Source organism: Salvelinus sp. IW2-2015, linkage group LG26 (assembly GCF_002910315.2).
Source record: "Salvelinus sp. IW2-2015 linkage group LG26, ASM291031v2, whole genome shotgun sequence".
Taxonomy (NCBI): Eukaryota; Metazoa; Chordata; class Actinopteri; order Salmoniformes; family Salmonidae; genus Salvelinus; species Salvelinus sp. IW2-2015.
This window is the reverse complement of record NC_036866.1, coordinates 9901188-9915947: the sequence shown is the minus strand read 5'-3', so window position 1 is coordinate 9915947 and position 14760 is coordinate 9901188. Positions and strand designations below refer to the sequence as shown.

Genomic DNA, 14760 nt, shown 5'->3' with positions numbered 1-14760 from the left:
ACTGATTCTTAGACTTTCTTTCAATGAGAAGGACAGATATATAAACTCACATTACTCAACAYGTCCAAAAAGTTAAATATTGCAGCTTTAACATTACCAAGGAATTCATTTATGTCGGAAGATAGAAAACAAGCACCACAGATAAATGGAGTCAACATGGTATGCACTACAATATAATGAAATAGGATAAATTACTTAATGACATGTATTCAAGAGATATAGAGTAGAAATATTAGGGAAAGGGGGATAACTAGTCAGTTGTACAACTGAATGCCTTCAACTGAAATGTGTCTTCCACATTTAACCCAACCCCTCTGAATCAGAGAGGTGCGGGGGGCTGCCTTAATCGACATCCACGTCTTCAGCGCCCGGGGAACAGTGGGTTAACTGCCTTGCTCAGGGGCAGAACGACAGATTTTTAACTTGTCAGCTCGGGGATTCGATCCAGCAACCTTTCGGTTACTGACCCAACGCTCTAACCACTAGGCTACCTGCAGCAGGGGCTTACATGTCAAAAAGGACATTGTGCTGAGGACACACTCCCAGGGTCTTCCTGATGATGTCCATGTCAGTGCGGATGTCCATGCCCTTAATGTACACAGTCCCAGCCGTGGGGGGAAACAGACCCGTCAGGATAGACCTGTCAATGGAAATGAACTGCGTATTATGCATTATAACCAGTGGAGGGTAAAAGCATGTAAATAAAACTTACCCACCTTTTGCTGAGAAATGCATCGAAAGTATAGAAATTACTTTACTCACCACGAACGGCAGAGTTTACCCATTTGTTCTTTAACTACTACATCACCGATTATAAGTTAGAACCCTACATTAGAGCTTCAAAGCACATTCATAAGCAACTCATAACACCTACATAAGCACCACAAGTACAAGGGCCCTAGATTAGACCTGTCAATGGAAATGAACTGTGTATTTTAGCATGATAACCCTAAATTAGAGGTTCATAGAACATTCATAAGTGTTACGTTCCCCAGTTTCTGTGTTGTGGTTTCTATTTGAGTGTGTGTTTCAGGAGAAATTCCTGAACTCCCCAACCAGCTGATTGATCGACTCAATGGCTAATTGGAGAGCTGACCCCGCCCCCTCGTCAAGATACAGCTGTTTCTAATCACCATTGCCACCTGAAGCTAGAAAAGCCAGTGTTCAGTTCAGGATGGGGAGATTGAATATTTTGGAGAGATCATTAGAAGAAAGAGGATTAGAGAGAGAGAGTGAATGTTATATAGATCATTGCTGAGAGAGAGGTTTATGGCTGAGGGGTTATAGCATGTTGGTCGTGAGTATGCACTGTGTTAGTTGTTGTTGGTAGCAGCTTTGCAATATTCTGTGTTTGTTGCTTGTTCAGAGCATCTTTAGTGAACTGAGTTAGTTTACTCAGTTTTGTTGTAAAGTGTTTGTGAAATTGTTAATAATTATTCTGTTTCATTTGTTCCCAGGGGGGAAGGAGAAKGCACTTTGGGAGTGCTTAGGCAAGAGGCCCGCGGGCATACATATACCCGTAGTATATTTACTGTCTAGGCACACTAGGTAAGACCTGGGCGGACCACCCCCTGTATTTTGGTTAGGGCACCAGGTGGTGCTAAGTTAGGTAAGTTAAGTGGGTAGGCAGGTTAGATAGGAGAGGGGGAGCTTTGATATTTACTTTCTTTCCTTTGGTTCCGTCCAGCCCCTTTTCCCCATATTACCGTGTAAAGGAAATAAATCCTAGTAAACGGTAAATTCTGCCTTTGTCGTCCTTTCTCCCACCTACAGTTCATACCTCTTTCGCTTCACGGAGAGTTGAGTTGCAGCAGAGAGTTGCGTTCCCTCTTTATAGAGGCGTGCGTAACATAATGGGGGCTCATCCGGGATTCCATTAAACCCACCGGACCCTGCTGCACTGAGCTCTCCGTGGTTAGTGATTGAGGTGTGATGGTAGGTTGTGAGTTTGGATGACTTGTTTAGTTTGTGTGTTCAGTAGATTGTTGTGTACAAGATGGCTGCCTCAGCCATCTCCAAGTTCATTGAAGCGCCCTCTATTGATTGTTTGTTGAGGTTTCGTAAAGTAGACCTTTTAGCTATAGCTGACCATTATGGATTTGTTATCCCTGAGAAAGCCCTAAAGGCTGAGCTTTTGGTGCTAGTCAGGGATGGATTAGTGAGCGAAAGAATTCTCTCATTGCAAGGAGAGGAGATGGGTAGACTTTCCGATGCCAAGTCGGAGGACAGGGCGGAGGAAGGGGTTGCTCGTACCCCCTTTGCATTGCCTCGATATGATCCTTTATCTTCTGCTTCAGGTCGTTCAGACGGGACCGCTAGGCTGAAGGTGAGGCTGGCCCGGTTAGAAATGGAGCAAAAAGATAAGGAGAGACGGATGCATTTTGATCTTGAAATTAGGAAAATAGAAGCCGACAAGGAGGTGAGGATCCGACAACTGGAGCTAGACGCTGGCTCCGGTACGACTCCAAATACAATACATAAGCAGTACAATGGCCCTCGATTAGCGCGACGGTATGTACCACATTCATTAGTAATACAAAACACCTACTGTACATAAGCACCACATTCATTTCTATGTGTCTGTAATGTAGGTGCAGGTTTACATGGTGGTGTTGGCTGTTGTACTTCATTTTAAAACATTCTATATTGATTCAATGGTTCTTAAAGCACAGCCTTTACATGGTGGTTGTTTTCCCAGCACCGTTGTGCCCCAGGAAAGAGGTGATCTGCCCTTCATAGAACTTGAGATTGAGGTGGTTGACCGCCAGCTTGGCACCTTGCTTGTAGATTTTGACCAGGTTGCGGATGGCCACACCGAGTATGAGGTGAGAGGGGTCGGCTTCGATGCGATCTGAGACAGGTACAGAGAGGGAACCTCAGGACCATAAAATGGTGTCCGTTTTTATTTTTACATCATGTGTTTTTGTGTGTTTTTCTTACCTCCTCCCTGTCCCCTGGGAGCCGGAGGGATGGGCATGCCGGCCTCTAGAGGAATTCCTCCCCAATAGTTCAAACTGAACACGAAGTTCCATGGCCTGGGCACCCCATATTCACCTGGACAAAAGATCCCAACAACATGTGTTTAGTCAAACCAGTATAAGTGCAGTTTTACTATCTGCAAAGGTGCACTGGCATTGCAGTTATATGTTCATTATAATATGTATTTTAATATGCACTTCTATGCAAAATTCCATGAAACCATAGAGCAGTTAGAAAAAAATAACTTAAACCATTAATTTCCTTACCTGGGAAAACAGCTTCAACGTACCATACCTGGGAAAACAGCTTTAATGTACCTTACCTGGGAAAACAGCTTCAATGTACCAGGTGGCCAGAGCGTAGATACATGCATCGATATGCAGCATGATTATGGAAGTGGTGAAATTGTAGGTGTCTCCCTCCATGGGGCTGGAGTGCAGGTTGAACCACTGTATGCCCACTCCTTGTTCCTCGTACTGGGAGAAATACTCACAGCCAAAGCCAAAGGCCACAGGAGAAAACAGACTCTGTTGGGAGAGATGAGAATCTTAATGGATACTGCAGTATTACCAGATTGGATGGGTTCATTTCATATATTTATACAGGTGTTTCCATTGAGATTTCAAACCTCATTTAAAAGAGCGACTTATCAGCAGCAAGTAATGGGTTTAATACAGTACCATAATCATTCTTCCTTATAAACAAAAAACGACTCTTGCAAACCTTAACAAAACACAACAAAGAGAATGTGTAACATGATTACTCACTGCTAGGACACGGTGTGTGGTGGTGAGAATGTGTATTATAAGGACTCACTGCTAGGACACGGTGTGTGGTGGTGAGGTGGTCTCTCCAGGCCACACACAGCACATATGGCAGGTAGAGGGCGAAGTAGATGAGGCCTCCGCAGGCGGCTGCCAGGTTGGCCCGGGAGAAGAATGTGCTGATGAGGAAACACTGCATGATGGTGGCCGTAGCGAAGGCCGTCAGGAAGAAGAACACCACAGCCGGGTTGCTGTAGGGCAGGATGTCCCCCCACTGGAGGAAGAGAACAACACAATACAGGAAGAGATGAGGGTGAGACGACAGTGATACACCTCTGTGATGTTTCATTGTCTTAGTACTATATCTTAGTGTGTCCCTAATGCAATGCCTTAAAACTATACAGAGTGCTGTAATGAACCCAGTCATTAATCCAGGGCATTATTCTAGGACAACTGCATAGTTGTGATGTGAATACTTTTCAGTCCTGCCAAAAGACAGCAAATACAAAATGGCTTGATAATTGGCTTGATAACATCTAAAGCAAATAAACAAGCTGTGCATGGTCCCGGGCAAAATAAACAAGTGACTAAATTATCAACACAAGGCTATCGCTGTTTGAAAACTGTTTTCTGCCCCTCCCAAAATATAGAATTTGTAGATAATTGGCCCTCTTTCTGGGACTCACCCACAAACAGGACCAAGCCTGGCCTGTTGAGGAGTGACGGACTCCATCCTAGCTGGAGGGGTGCTCTCATTGTATCTACGAACACAGACAGGGCTCGAACTCCTCTAGCTCCACAATGAGATAGCCTGCTGCCTGGCCTGCACCCTGTTAGCCAGTCTGCCAGCTTTGTGGAGTCTGCCACTAGCACAGTCAGTGTAGTCAGCTCAGCTATCCCCATTGAGACCATGTCTATGCCTCAATCTAGGTTGGGCAAAACTAAACATGGTGGTGTTCGCCTTAGTAATCTCACTAGAATAAAGTCCTCCTCCATTCCTGACATTATTGAAAGAGATTGTGATACCTCACATCTCAAAATAGGGCTACTTAATGTTAGATCCCTCACTTCCAAGGCAGTTATAGTCAATGAACTAATCACTGATCATAATCTTGATGTGCTTGGCCTGAAACATGGCTTAAGCCTGATGAATTTACTGTGTTAAATGAGGCCTCACCTCCTGGTTACACTAGTGACCATATCCCCCGCGCTTCCCGCAAAGGCGGAGGTGTTGCTAACATTTAAGATAGCAAATTTCAGTTTACCAAAAAAAACGACGTTTTCGTCTTTTGACCTTCTAGTCATGAAATCTATGCAGCCTACTCAATCACTTTTTATAGCGACTATTTACAGGCCTCCTGGTCCTTATACAGCGTTCCTCACTGAGTTCCCTGAATTCCTATCGGACCTTGTAGTCATGGCAGATAATATAAAACAATTTGGTACTTTAATATTCACATGGAAAAGACCCACTCAAAAGGCTTTCGGAGCCATCATCGACTCAGTGGGTTTTGTCCACATGTCTCCGGACCTACTCACTGCCACAGTCATACTCTGGACCAGTTTTGTCCCGTTAAATAAATGTTGTGGGTTTTAATGTTTTTCCTCATAATCCTGGACTATCGGAACACCATTTTATTATGTTTGCAATTGCAACAAATAATCTGCTCAGACCCCAACCAAGGATCATCAAAAGCCGTGCTATAAATTCTTGGACAACCCAAAGATTCCTAGATGTCCTTCCAGACTCCCTCCACCTACCCAAGGACATCAGAGTACAACAATCAGTTAACCACCTAACTGAGGAACTCAATTTAACCTTGCGCAATACCCTAGATGCAGTCGCACCCCTAAAAACAAAAAACATTTATCATAAGAAACTACCTCCCTGGTATACAGAAAAACCCGAGCTCTGAAGCAAGCTTCCAGAAAATTGGAACGGAAATTGCGCTACGCAAAACTGGAAGTCTTCCGACTAGCTTGGAAAGACAGTACCGTGCAGTATCGAAGAGCCCTCACTGCTGCTCGATTATCCTATTTTCCAACTTAATTGAGGAAAATAAGAACAATCCCCCAAAAATGTTGATACTGTCGTAAAGCTAACTAAAACGCAGCATTCCCCAAGAGGGATGGCTTTCACTTTAGCAGTGATAAATTCATGAACTTCTTTGACGAAAAGATCATGATCATTAGAAAGCAAATTACGGACTCCTCTTTAAATCTGCGTATTCCTCCAAAGCTCAGTTGTCCTGAGTCTGCACAACTCTGCCAGGACCTAGGATCAAGGAAGACACTCAAGTTTTTTAATTCTATATCTCTTGACACAATGATGAAAATAATCATGGCCTCTAAACCTTCAAGCTGCATACTGAACCCTATTCCAACTAAACTACTGAAAGAGCTGCTTCCTGTGCTTGGCCCTCCTATGTTGAACATAATGAACGGCTCCCTATCCACTGGATGTGTACCAAACTCACTAAAAGTGGCAGTAATAAAGCCTCTCTTGAAAAAGCAAAACCTTGACCCAGAAAATATAAAAAACTATCGGCCTATATCGAATCTCAGATTCCTCTCAAAAATGTTAGAAAAGGCTGTTGCGCAGGAATTCACTGCCTTCCTGAAAACAAACAATGTATACGAAACGCTTCAGTCTGGTTTTAGACCCCATCATAGCACTGAGACTGCACTTGTGAAGGTGGTAAATTACCTTTTAAAACTTCTTATGGCTGGGTGGCAGTATTGAGTAGCTTGGATGAAAAACTGCCTGCTACTCAGGCTCAGAGGCTAAGATATGCATATTATTAGTATATCTGGATAGAAAACACTCAGAAGTTTCTAAAACTGTTTGAATGATGTCTGTGAGTATAACAGAACTCATAAGGCAGGCAAAAACCTGAGAAAAAATCCAACCAGGAAGTGGGAAATCTAAGGTTTGTAGGTTTGCCTATCCAATATACAATGGGATATTGGTAATTTTGCATTTCCCAAGGCTTCCACTAGATGTCAACAGTCTTTAAAACATTGTTTGATGCTTCTACTGTGAAGAATGAGGGAAGGAGAGCTCTTTGAGTCAGGTGTCTGGCACGAGCTGAACATGCGCGGTCACGTGAGAGCGACCTGTTTCCATCGCATTTCTGAAGAAAAAGGAATTCTCCGGTTGAAACATTATTGAAGATTTATGTTCAAAACATCCTAAAGATTGATTCTATACATCGTTTGACAATTTTCTACGAACTGTAATGGAATTGTTTGACTTTTCGTCTGAACTGCGCGTCATGAATGTGGATTACTGGACTGAACGCGCGAACAAAATGAAGGTATTTGGACAAAATGATAGACTATATCGAACAAAACAAACATTTATTGTGGAACTGGGATTCCTGGGAGTGCATTCTGATGAAGATCATCAAAGGTAAGTGAATATTTATGATACTATTTCTGACTTCTGTTGACTCCAAAAAATGGCGGATATCTTTATGGCTTATTTGGGCTCTGTACTCAGATTATAGCATGGTGTGCTTTTTCCGTAAAGTTTTTTTGAAATCTGACACAGCGGTTGCATTAAGGAGAAGTTTATCTAAAGTTCCATGTTTAATACTTGTATCTTTTATCAATGTTTATTATGAGTATTTCTGTAAATTGATGTGGCTCTCTGCAAAATCACCGGATGTTTTGGAGGCAAAACATTACTGAACATAACGCGCCAATGTAAACTGAGATTTTTGGATATAAATATGAACTTTATCGAACAAAACATACATGTATTGTGTAACATGAAGTCCTATGAAGATCATCAAAGGTTAGTGATTCAATCTATCTCTATTTCTGATTTTTGTGACTCCTCTCTTTGGCTGGAAAAATGGCTGTGTTTTTCTGTGAATAGGTGCTGACCTAACATAATCGTTTGTGGTGCTTTCACCGAAAAGCCTATTTGAAATCGGACACTGTGGTGGGATTAACAAGAAGTGTATCTTAAATGGTGTAAAATACTTGTATGTCTGAGGAATTTTAATTATGAGATTTCTGTTGTTTTGAATTTGGCGCCCTGCACTTTCACTGGCTGTTGTCATATCGATCCCGTTAACGGGATCTCAGCATTAAGAAGTKAATGGCGTCAGACCGAGGCTCTGCATCTGTCCTCGTGCTCCTAGACCTTAGTGCTGCTTTTGATCCTATCGATCACCACATTCTTTTGGAGATTGGAAACCCAAATTTGTCTACACGGACAAGTGCTGGCCTGGTTTAGATCTTATCTGTCGGAAAGATAACAGTTTATCTCTGTGGATGGTTTGTCCTCTGACAAATCAACTGTAAATTTCGGTGTTCCTATCTAGAGTATTTATCCTGTCTTATCCAGTGTCCTGTGTGAATGCAAGTATGCTCTCTCTTTCTCTCTCTCGGAGGACCTGAGCCCTAGGGCCCTGCCTCAGGACTACCTGGCCTGATGACTCCTTGCTGTCCCCAGTCCACCTGGCCGTGCTGCTGCTCCAGTTTCAAATGTTCTGCCTGCGGCTATGGAACCCTGACCTGTTCACCGGACATGCTACCTGTCTCAGACCTGCTGTTTTCAACTCTCTAGAGACAGCAGGAGCGGTAGAGATACTCTGAATGATCGGCTATGAAAAGCCAACTGACATTTACTCCTGAGGTGCTGACCTATTGCACCCTCGACAACCACTGTGATTATTATTATTTGACCCTGCTGGTCATCTATGAACATTTGAACATCTTGGCCATGTTCTGTTATAATCTCCCCCCGGCACAGCCAGAAGAGGACTGGCCACCCCTCATAGCCTGGTTCCTCTAGGTTTCTTCCTAGGTTCTGGCCTTTCTCGGGAGTTTTTCCTAGCCACTGTGCTTCTACACCTGCTTTGCTTGCTGTTTGGGGTTTTAGGCTGGGTTTCTGTACAGCACTTTGTGACATCGGGTGATGTAAGAAGGTTTTTATAAATACATTTGATTGATTGACTGATATTAGACCACATGCCTTGAGCAGAGCAATGAGGAGRCCGGCGCTGACCAGGAAGGGCACCAGGCTGCTGATGAACCAGCTGACCCACAGCTGGCCTGTACCAAGCCCCATGATCCTCATGGTCTCCTTGAGCCGCGCCTCCTTTTCGTACACCACGCCCTTGATGATCATGGCCACCGAGTAGATCCACGCCAGCGTCATGAATAGGGGCAGCGAGCGGTTCAGCACGCGTAGGAAACTGGAGGAGGGATAGAAGAAAAGAGAAGGTAAGGAGGGAAGAGAGGTATGAGGTAGTATGGGTGAGTAATAGATAGTATGTGAAAACGTTTCATAGAGCATGAAAAAAAGGAAAAGTTAAGAGTGAGAGGAGGATGGGTGGGGGAAAAAGTTGATAAGGAGGTTGGGGAGGTTTGAGTCCTACTCACACGTCATCCACGTAGCAGGGGTAGGGCATCTGCTGGATGTAGAGGCCAGTGTACTGCTCCACACCACTCAGCACACGGGCCACAGCTCTCTCCACCAGGTCCTGTACGTACACAAAGCCCCCCCAGATGTAGCGCATGTCACTGAAGGGGTCCGCTGCTGGGCCCGGGTCCCAGAACCTGGGGGGGGGAAACATTCCCATGAACATTATATTGGTATTGTAATGCAGCAGCACCATGGTTGTATCTAAAGCAATAGTGGAAGTCTATCAGGGGATAATGTACCCACAATTATTTTAGGCAGGGGGCAACAGAGCAAGCCAGGGTTACCAGCCCTCATTCTTTGTATCAGCAACTCAACTGACACCTCGACTAACCGGTGCCCCGACACATTGACTCTGTACCGGTAGCCCCTGTATACACCCTCGCTACTGTTATTTTACTGCTGTTCTTTAATTATTTGTTACTTTTAACTTAACACTTATTGGTTAAGGGCTTGTAAGTAAGCACTTCACTGTAATGTCACCTGTTGTATTCGGCACGTGACTTCTCACCACGGTCGGTCGGATGGTCCAGCAGTCGCGCTTGTACGAGCGTTGCCACACTCCCGGAATCCAACAGAATGTGGCTGTTATGACCGTTGACTTTCAACGGGACCATGGGTGCTGGTGGTTCGCTGTGGGCCCAACAGGAGGTGACGTAGTTTATTGCATGGCCCGCTGATGACATCGACTCCTCTCGAACCGGCAATTCCATGCGAGGTGTTCCCGGGCGCCACACTCAAACACCTCCTTTAGTCTTCATCCACCTGGGGTCGTCGGCGGAGGGTCGACTCTCCAACCTGCTGTCTCTCCACGGGTCTGCAGTCCTTTAGCCTGGCTGACTGTCGGATTGGGGAGTACAGTGGTGGGGTCCCCTTCGACGGTTCCCGGCCTCGGCCTGCATCCCCTTCAGCAGGGCCTCAGTATTCTGGTGGGTCTCCACGGCTCCCAAGAGGTCCAAGGTCTGGGGCGTGCATAGGCTCACCGCCCTCTTCATGTCGTAAGGTAGCACCCGAAAGAAGGGATCCATGACCACTTTGTCGATAACGGGGAGGGTGGCTATGTCGGTTAGGAGTCATRCTCTGGTGATGTGCAGTAGGTCGCTCATCTGGGCTCGGGGGGAAGCTTCGGTCACGAACCTCCAGTTGTGGACCAGTTGGGCCTGACGTGCCAGGCTGTACCCGTAGCGGCTGAGTACCTCACTCGAGACAGTCATAGTTTGCCGCCTGTTCGGTGTTGAGGTCATAATACGCCTTTTGGGCGTCTCCGGACAGGAACGGGGCCTTGGGCCATCCATCCCGGAGTGTCTGTTCGAACGTGCAGAGGTAGATCTCGATGTCGCCATCCTCCGCTTGACTAAGAACTGATTAGGATGAGATTCGGTCTGTGTTTCTCCTCACAGCTTCCTGACTTCCTCCAGCAGGCACTCCAGCAGGCACTACAGAGGGTAGTGCGTACAGCCCAGTACATCACTGGGGCCAAGGTTCCTGCCATCCAGGACCTCTATACCAGGCGGTGTTAGAGGAAGGCCCTACAAATTGTCAGACTCCAGCCACCCTAGTCATAGACTGTTCTCTCTGCTACCGCACAGCAAATGGTACAGAAGCGCCAAGTCTAGGTCCATAAGACTCCTGAACAGCTAATCAAATGGCTACTCAGACTATTTGCATTCCCCCTCTTTTAAACTGCTGCAACTCTATTATCTATGCATAGTCACTACCTACATGTACATATTACCATAATTACCTCGACTAACCGGTGCCCCCGCACATTGACTCTGTACCGGTAGCCCCTGTATACAGCCTCGCTACTGTTATTTTACTGCTGTTCTTTAATTATTTGTTACTTTTATTTTTTACTTAACACTTATTGGTTAAGGGCTTGTAAGTAAGCATTTCACTGTAAGGTCTACACCTGTTGTATTCGGCACATGACAAACATAGTTTGATGACCCAAAATACAACCAATAGCATTGTTCATATCAAACATTCCCCTCAGTGAGTTTACCTGTCCTTGATCTTGTTGGTGCGTGCGACATCGTCGATGTCCATGCGGATCTTGTAGGTGACATGAGGGGGCAGACCGGGTAAAGACGTGTTGGGAAGGAGGAACACTATCCCAGCCCAGAACTCTCTCTCTTCCAGCAGCTCCAAGGCCCTGTCAATCATCTGTCCCTCTGTGGCAGCACCCTCCAGCTTGTTCAGGGAGAAACACTGAAGGATAACAAGGACATGAGTAACGTTACAGTACAAAACAATGTACAAGATAAACATAATGTCACTCAATGTGAGGGAATGGGTGAAGTTATACACGCTGTAATAACTACATACACAATGGCTGAAACCACAACTGTAGACTAGTGAAGCTAACTCAGACACAATGCCAATGAGGACTTCTAATTCAGTGGTAGAACAACTAAACTAATTAACGGTTAAGTAAAAGTTACACTAAACATGGCCTTGACAAGCTCTTCAGAACCAGGGTTGTTGATCACTGATCTACAATACGCAGCATAGATGGTTGATTAGGAGGAGGGGTAGCTACCTGGGTAACTTGAGCCAGAGTGGTGATGGTGTTGTTTAGGTCGGAGTACACGTCCAGCCAGGTAGGGGGCGCTCCTTCTTTCCTGGGTTCATTGGGCGTGGACAAGAAGCGGGCAATGCGCTTGGCTGTCCAGGAAGTGTTCTCCAGCTGCAGATTAACCAACACGGCCACCTCCGGCCGCCTCAGCAGATCCTGTCACACAGAGGAAGTGACACGGTTGGCCAAAGCTGCCAAATGAGGAGGATTTCAATGGCGAAGGCCAGACTAGAAATAGTACCACTCTCACGAGGGAGGCTCTAATTTCTAAAAGTTCTGGCTTGCTGGGTCCTATGGCTCTTCATATACACAACATACAATAATAATAATAGTGACCATGCACTTTGGTTGCGACGTCATAGCTACAGACACACAGTATTCACGATGACATTTTCTTAATCAAGACATCTCCAGGTTTGTTGGCATTTTTAATGTGTGCAGTACCTGCAGCAGCTGTATCTCCACACTACTCTCCATGTAGGTCTTGATACCAGGTGCCACCTCCATCCAGGCACCATTCAGCTCCTCTAGGATCTGCAGGTCCTGGAAGGTCTTGTTCACCTACGAGTGAAGACAGGGATCATAGAATAAAACCGAAAATATTTCATGATTTTTTTTATTTATTACAAACATAGAGCTAAGAGAAAATTGTATAACACCAATAAATACAGAGCGAATGGTATGAGTGTGAAAAGACAACAGAGGCTTGATGTACCTCTTTCATGACATCGCGTACGGCAGGGGTGTCTGGTGTGTACAGCAGTTTGCCAATAAACAGGGGCTTGATCCCTCGCCACACGATGCGAGACAGTGGGTTGGACTCCAGGCTCTGGATCAAGCTTTTACAGTACGGGGCTGGGAGAACCAACACAACACCCATGTTAGGTAGGTTGTCGGCTCATCAGCTCACCACTTATTGTAAACAATACACCTTTTGAACGTACATCAATTCATCCACCATCCAAAAAGAAGAAAACACATGTCAATCTAATTATCAAATCCCCTTTCATCCAAGATGATCTACAGTTATGCTAGTTTTGATTTTCATTAGTATTAGCTAATGCTATCACACATAAACCCTATAGATATCTAGTGAACTTTGAAATCTTTCTCTCACTGGTGACGTTGTCCTTGTCCATGTCGTTGTCCTCAGTGCCGTTCTTGCCCAGGAAGGACTTGATGTCGTTGTCCTCGTACCAGTTGAGTGAAGGGATCCTCTCGCCGCCCACCTCAGGGTGGCCACACATAATCCTGGAGAAGGCCCTGAAGCTCTCCCGTGGCAGGGTCGAACGGTTCTCTGGCGAGAGCAGACGCAGCTCCGAGTTCAACTCCCTAAAGCTAGCGAGAGAGGACAGCTAGCGGGAAAAAAAGAGCGAGTAAGAGGAAAAAGAAAGGAGAGAGCGAAGAAAGGCAAAGGGGAGATGCAACATTAATGGATTTTCCTGCAGGCGGGTGTGAAGCATTGTTTTGCTAATACTGAGTGAGAATGTGTTTTAGGCAGTGTCACAAAGCTATCAAGGCAGGTATTCAAGTTGAACGGCTAATTATCTCATTCTCATTTACCTAAGAAATATAAGAAAGAATAGAAGATGGTATTCTTACGTCATCCATGAGTACTGCCAACTCCTTGGACACGGAGGTGACCGCTTGACTGATGACCCGGAGGTCACCGGCGTTGGCCCTCAGTCTGTCTCTCTGAGGGAGGAAAGTAGAGCCAGGATTAACCTTAGGATTTAGCTCGATCTGTTATCCACATCTAGAGACTGAAGATTGGAGATTCTATTGTGTGCAATGATATTCTATGTTAGTGTTAAGAGTATAATGCTACATTAGCACAAATGCTATAGTAAATTAGCTTTCTAAAAACCTTCAAACAGTTGAATTCCCCAATAGAAATTAATTGAGCTCACCTAAACATTTCTAATTAAAGCCACATAATTACAGAGGGTCCGCTCATATAATAATCTAATCCAAAAGTAAATGGCCAAACTGAACAAGCAATTTACTCCACATTTCTTATAAAATTCTGTGGATTATATAGGACAGACTATTATTTTCCACTGCTACTGTGAATTAAGTGCATATTTAGAAAGCGCTTTAATGTAGTCCCTGTAACTAAAGTCTTTTGGAAGGTGGATGATAGACAGATGCTCTTAGCTTGTTCACAGCTAAGAACATGACACAGCAGTTGATTCATTAACTTCATGCATACAGTACTTGATTCTTGGAAGACAATAAAAAGCACCTGTTGTCAGGTAGAATTAATCTATAAAAGAACAAGCAGACATACTATGTGACCCATTGTTATAGCATAGAAAAATATATTTTCCTCCAAGAGTGGCTGAATATTTTTGTACATCAAGTTAATTTACATGCACTTCGATAGGAAAACAGCAATATATTTTTCCTTTCACAACAACATGAACAGCCACAGACAGAGAGTGTGCGACCTCAACTGACCGTGAAGAACTTGCTGAAGTCCAGCTGGGAGAGGAAGAGCTGCTCTGCTTGCTGCAGGGTGTCGGCTGGGATGGCACAGAGCTGGCTCTGCAGCTCCGCCATAGAATCCTCTTGATCTACAGTGAGGAACTGGCTCAGCACAGTGGCATTGCACACAATGTCCTTCAGCATCACCCCAGTGCCTGCCAGAGACACCTACAAATCAAATCAAATTGTATTGGTCACATACACATATTTAGCAGATGTTAATGCGGGTGTAGCGAAATGCTGTGTTCCTAGCTCCAAGAGTGCAGTAATATATATCTAATATAATATCTAACAGTTCACAAAAATACACACAAATCTAAAAGAAAAATAATGGAATTAAGAAATATATAAATATTAGAACGAGCAATGTCGGAGAGGCATTGACTAAAATACAGTAGATACATATGAAATGAGTAAATATGTAAACATTATTAATGTGACTAGTGTTCCATTATTAAAGTGGCCAGTGATTCCATGTCTACATAGGGTAGCAGCCTCTAACGTGGGAGGTTTAG

General features: G+C 44.6%; 1 protein-coding gene across 1 annotated transcript in view; it reads right to left on the bottom strand.

Moving 5' to 3' along the window:
* Positions 1 to 14760, bottom strand: part of abca7 (ATP-binding cassette, sub-family A (ABC1), member 7) — a 42706-nt gene that overhangs the window by 21991 nt on the left and 5955 nt on the right. Inside the window, exons 7-20 of the mRNA XM_070435092.1 lie at positions 14219 to 14413; positions 13361 to 13453; positions 12876 to 13113; positions 12474 to 12613; positions 12203 to 12319; positions 11723 to 11914; positions 11186 to 11391; positions 9141 to 9317; positions 8731 to 8953; positions 3796 to 4017; positions 3302 to 3506; positions 2941 to 3054; positions 2680 to 2851; positions 509 to 640 (exon numbers count right to left, since the gene is read on the bottom strand). Of these exons, the coding sequence (XP_070291193.1) occupies positions 509 to 640; positions 2680 to 2851; positions 2941 to 3054; positions 3302 to 3506; positions 3796 to 4017; positions 8731 to 8953; positions 9141 to 9317; positions 11186 to 11391; positions 11723 to 11914; positions 12203 to 12319; positions 12474 to 12613; positions 12876 to 13113; positions 13361 to 13453; positions 14219 to 14413 (2426 nt within the window). The remainder of the gene's footprint in view (positions 1 to 508; positions 641 to 2679; positions 2852 to 2940; positions 3055 to 3301; positions 3507 to 3795; positions 4018 to 8730; positions 8954 to 9140; positions 9318 to 11185; positions 11392 to 11722; positions 11915 to 12202; positions 12320 to 12473; positions 12614 to 12875; positions 13114 to 13360; positions 13454 to 14218; positions 14414 to 14760) is intronic.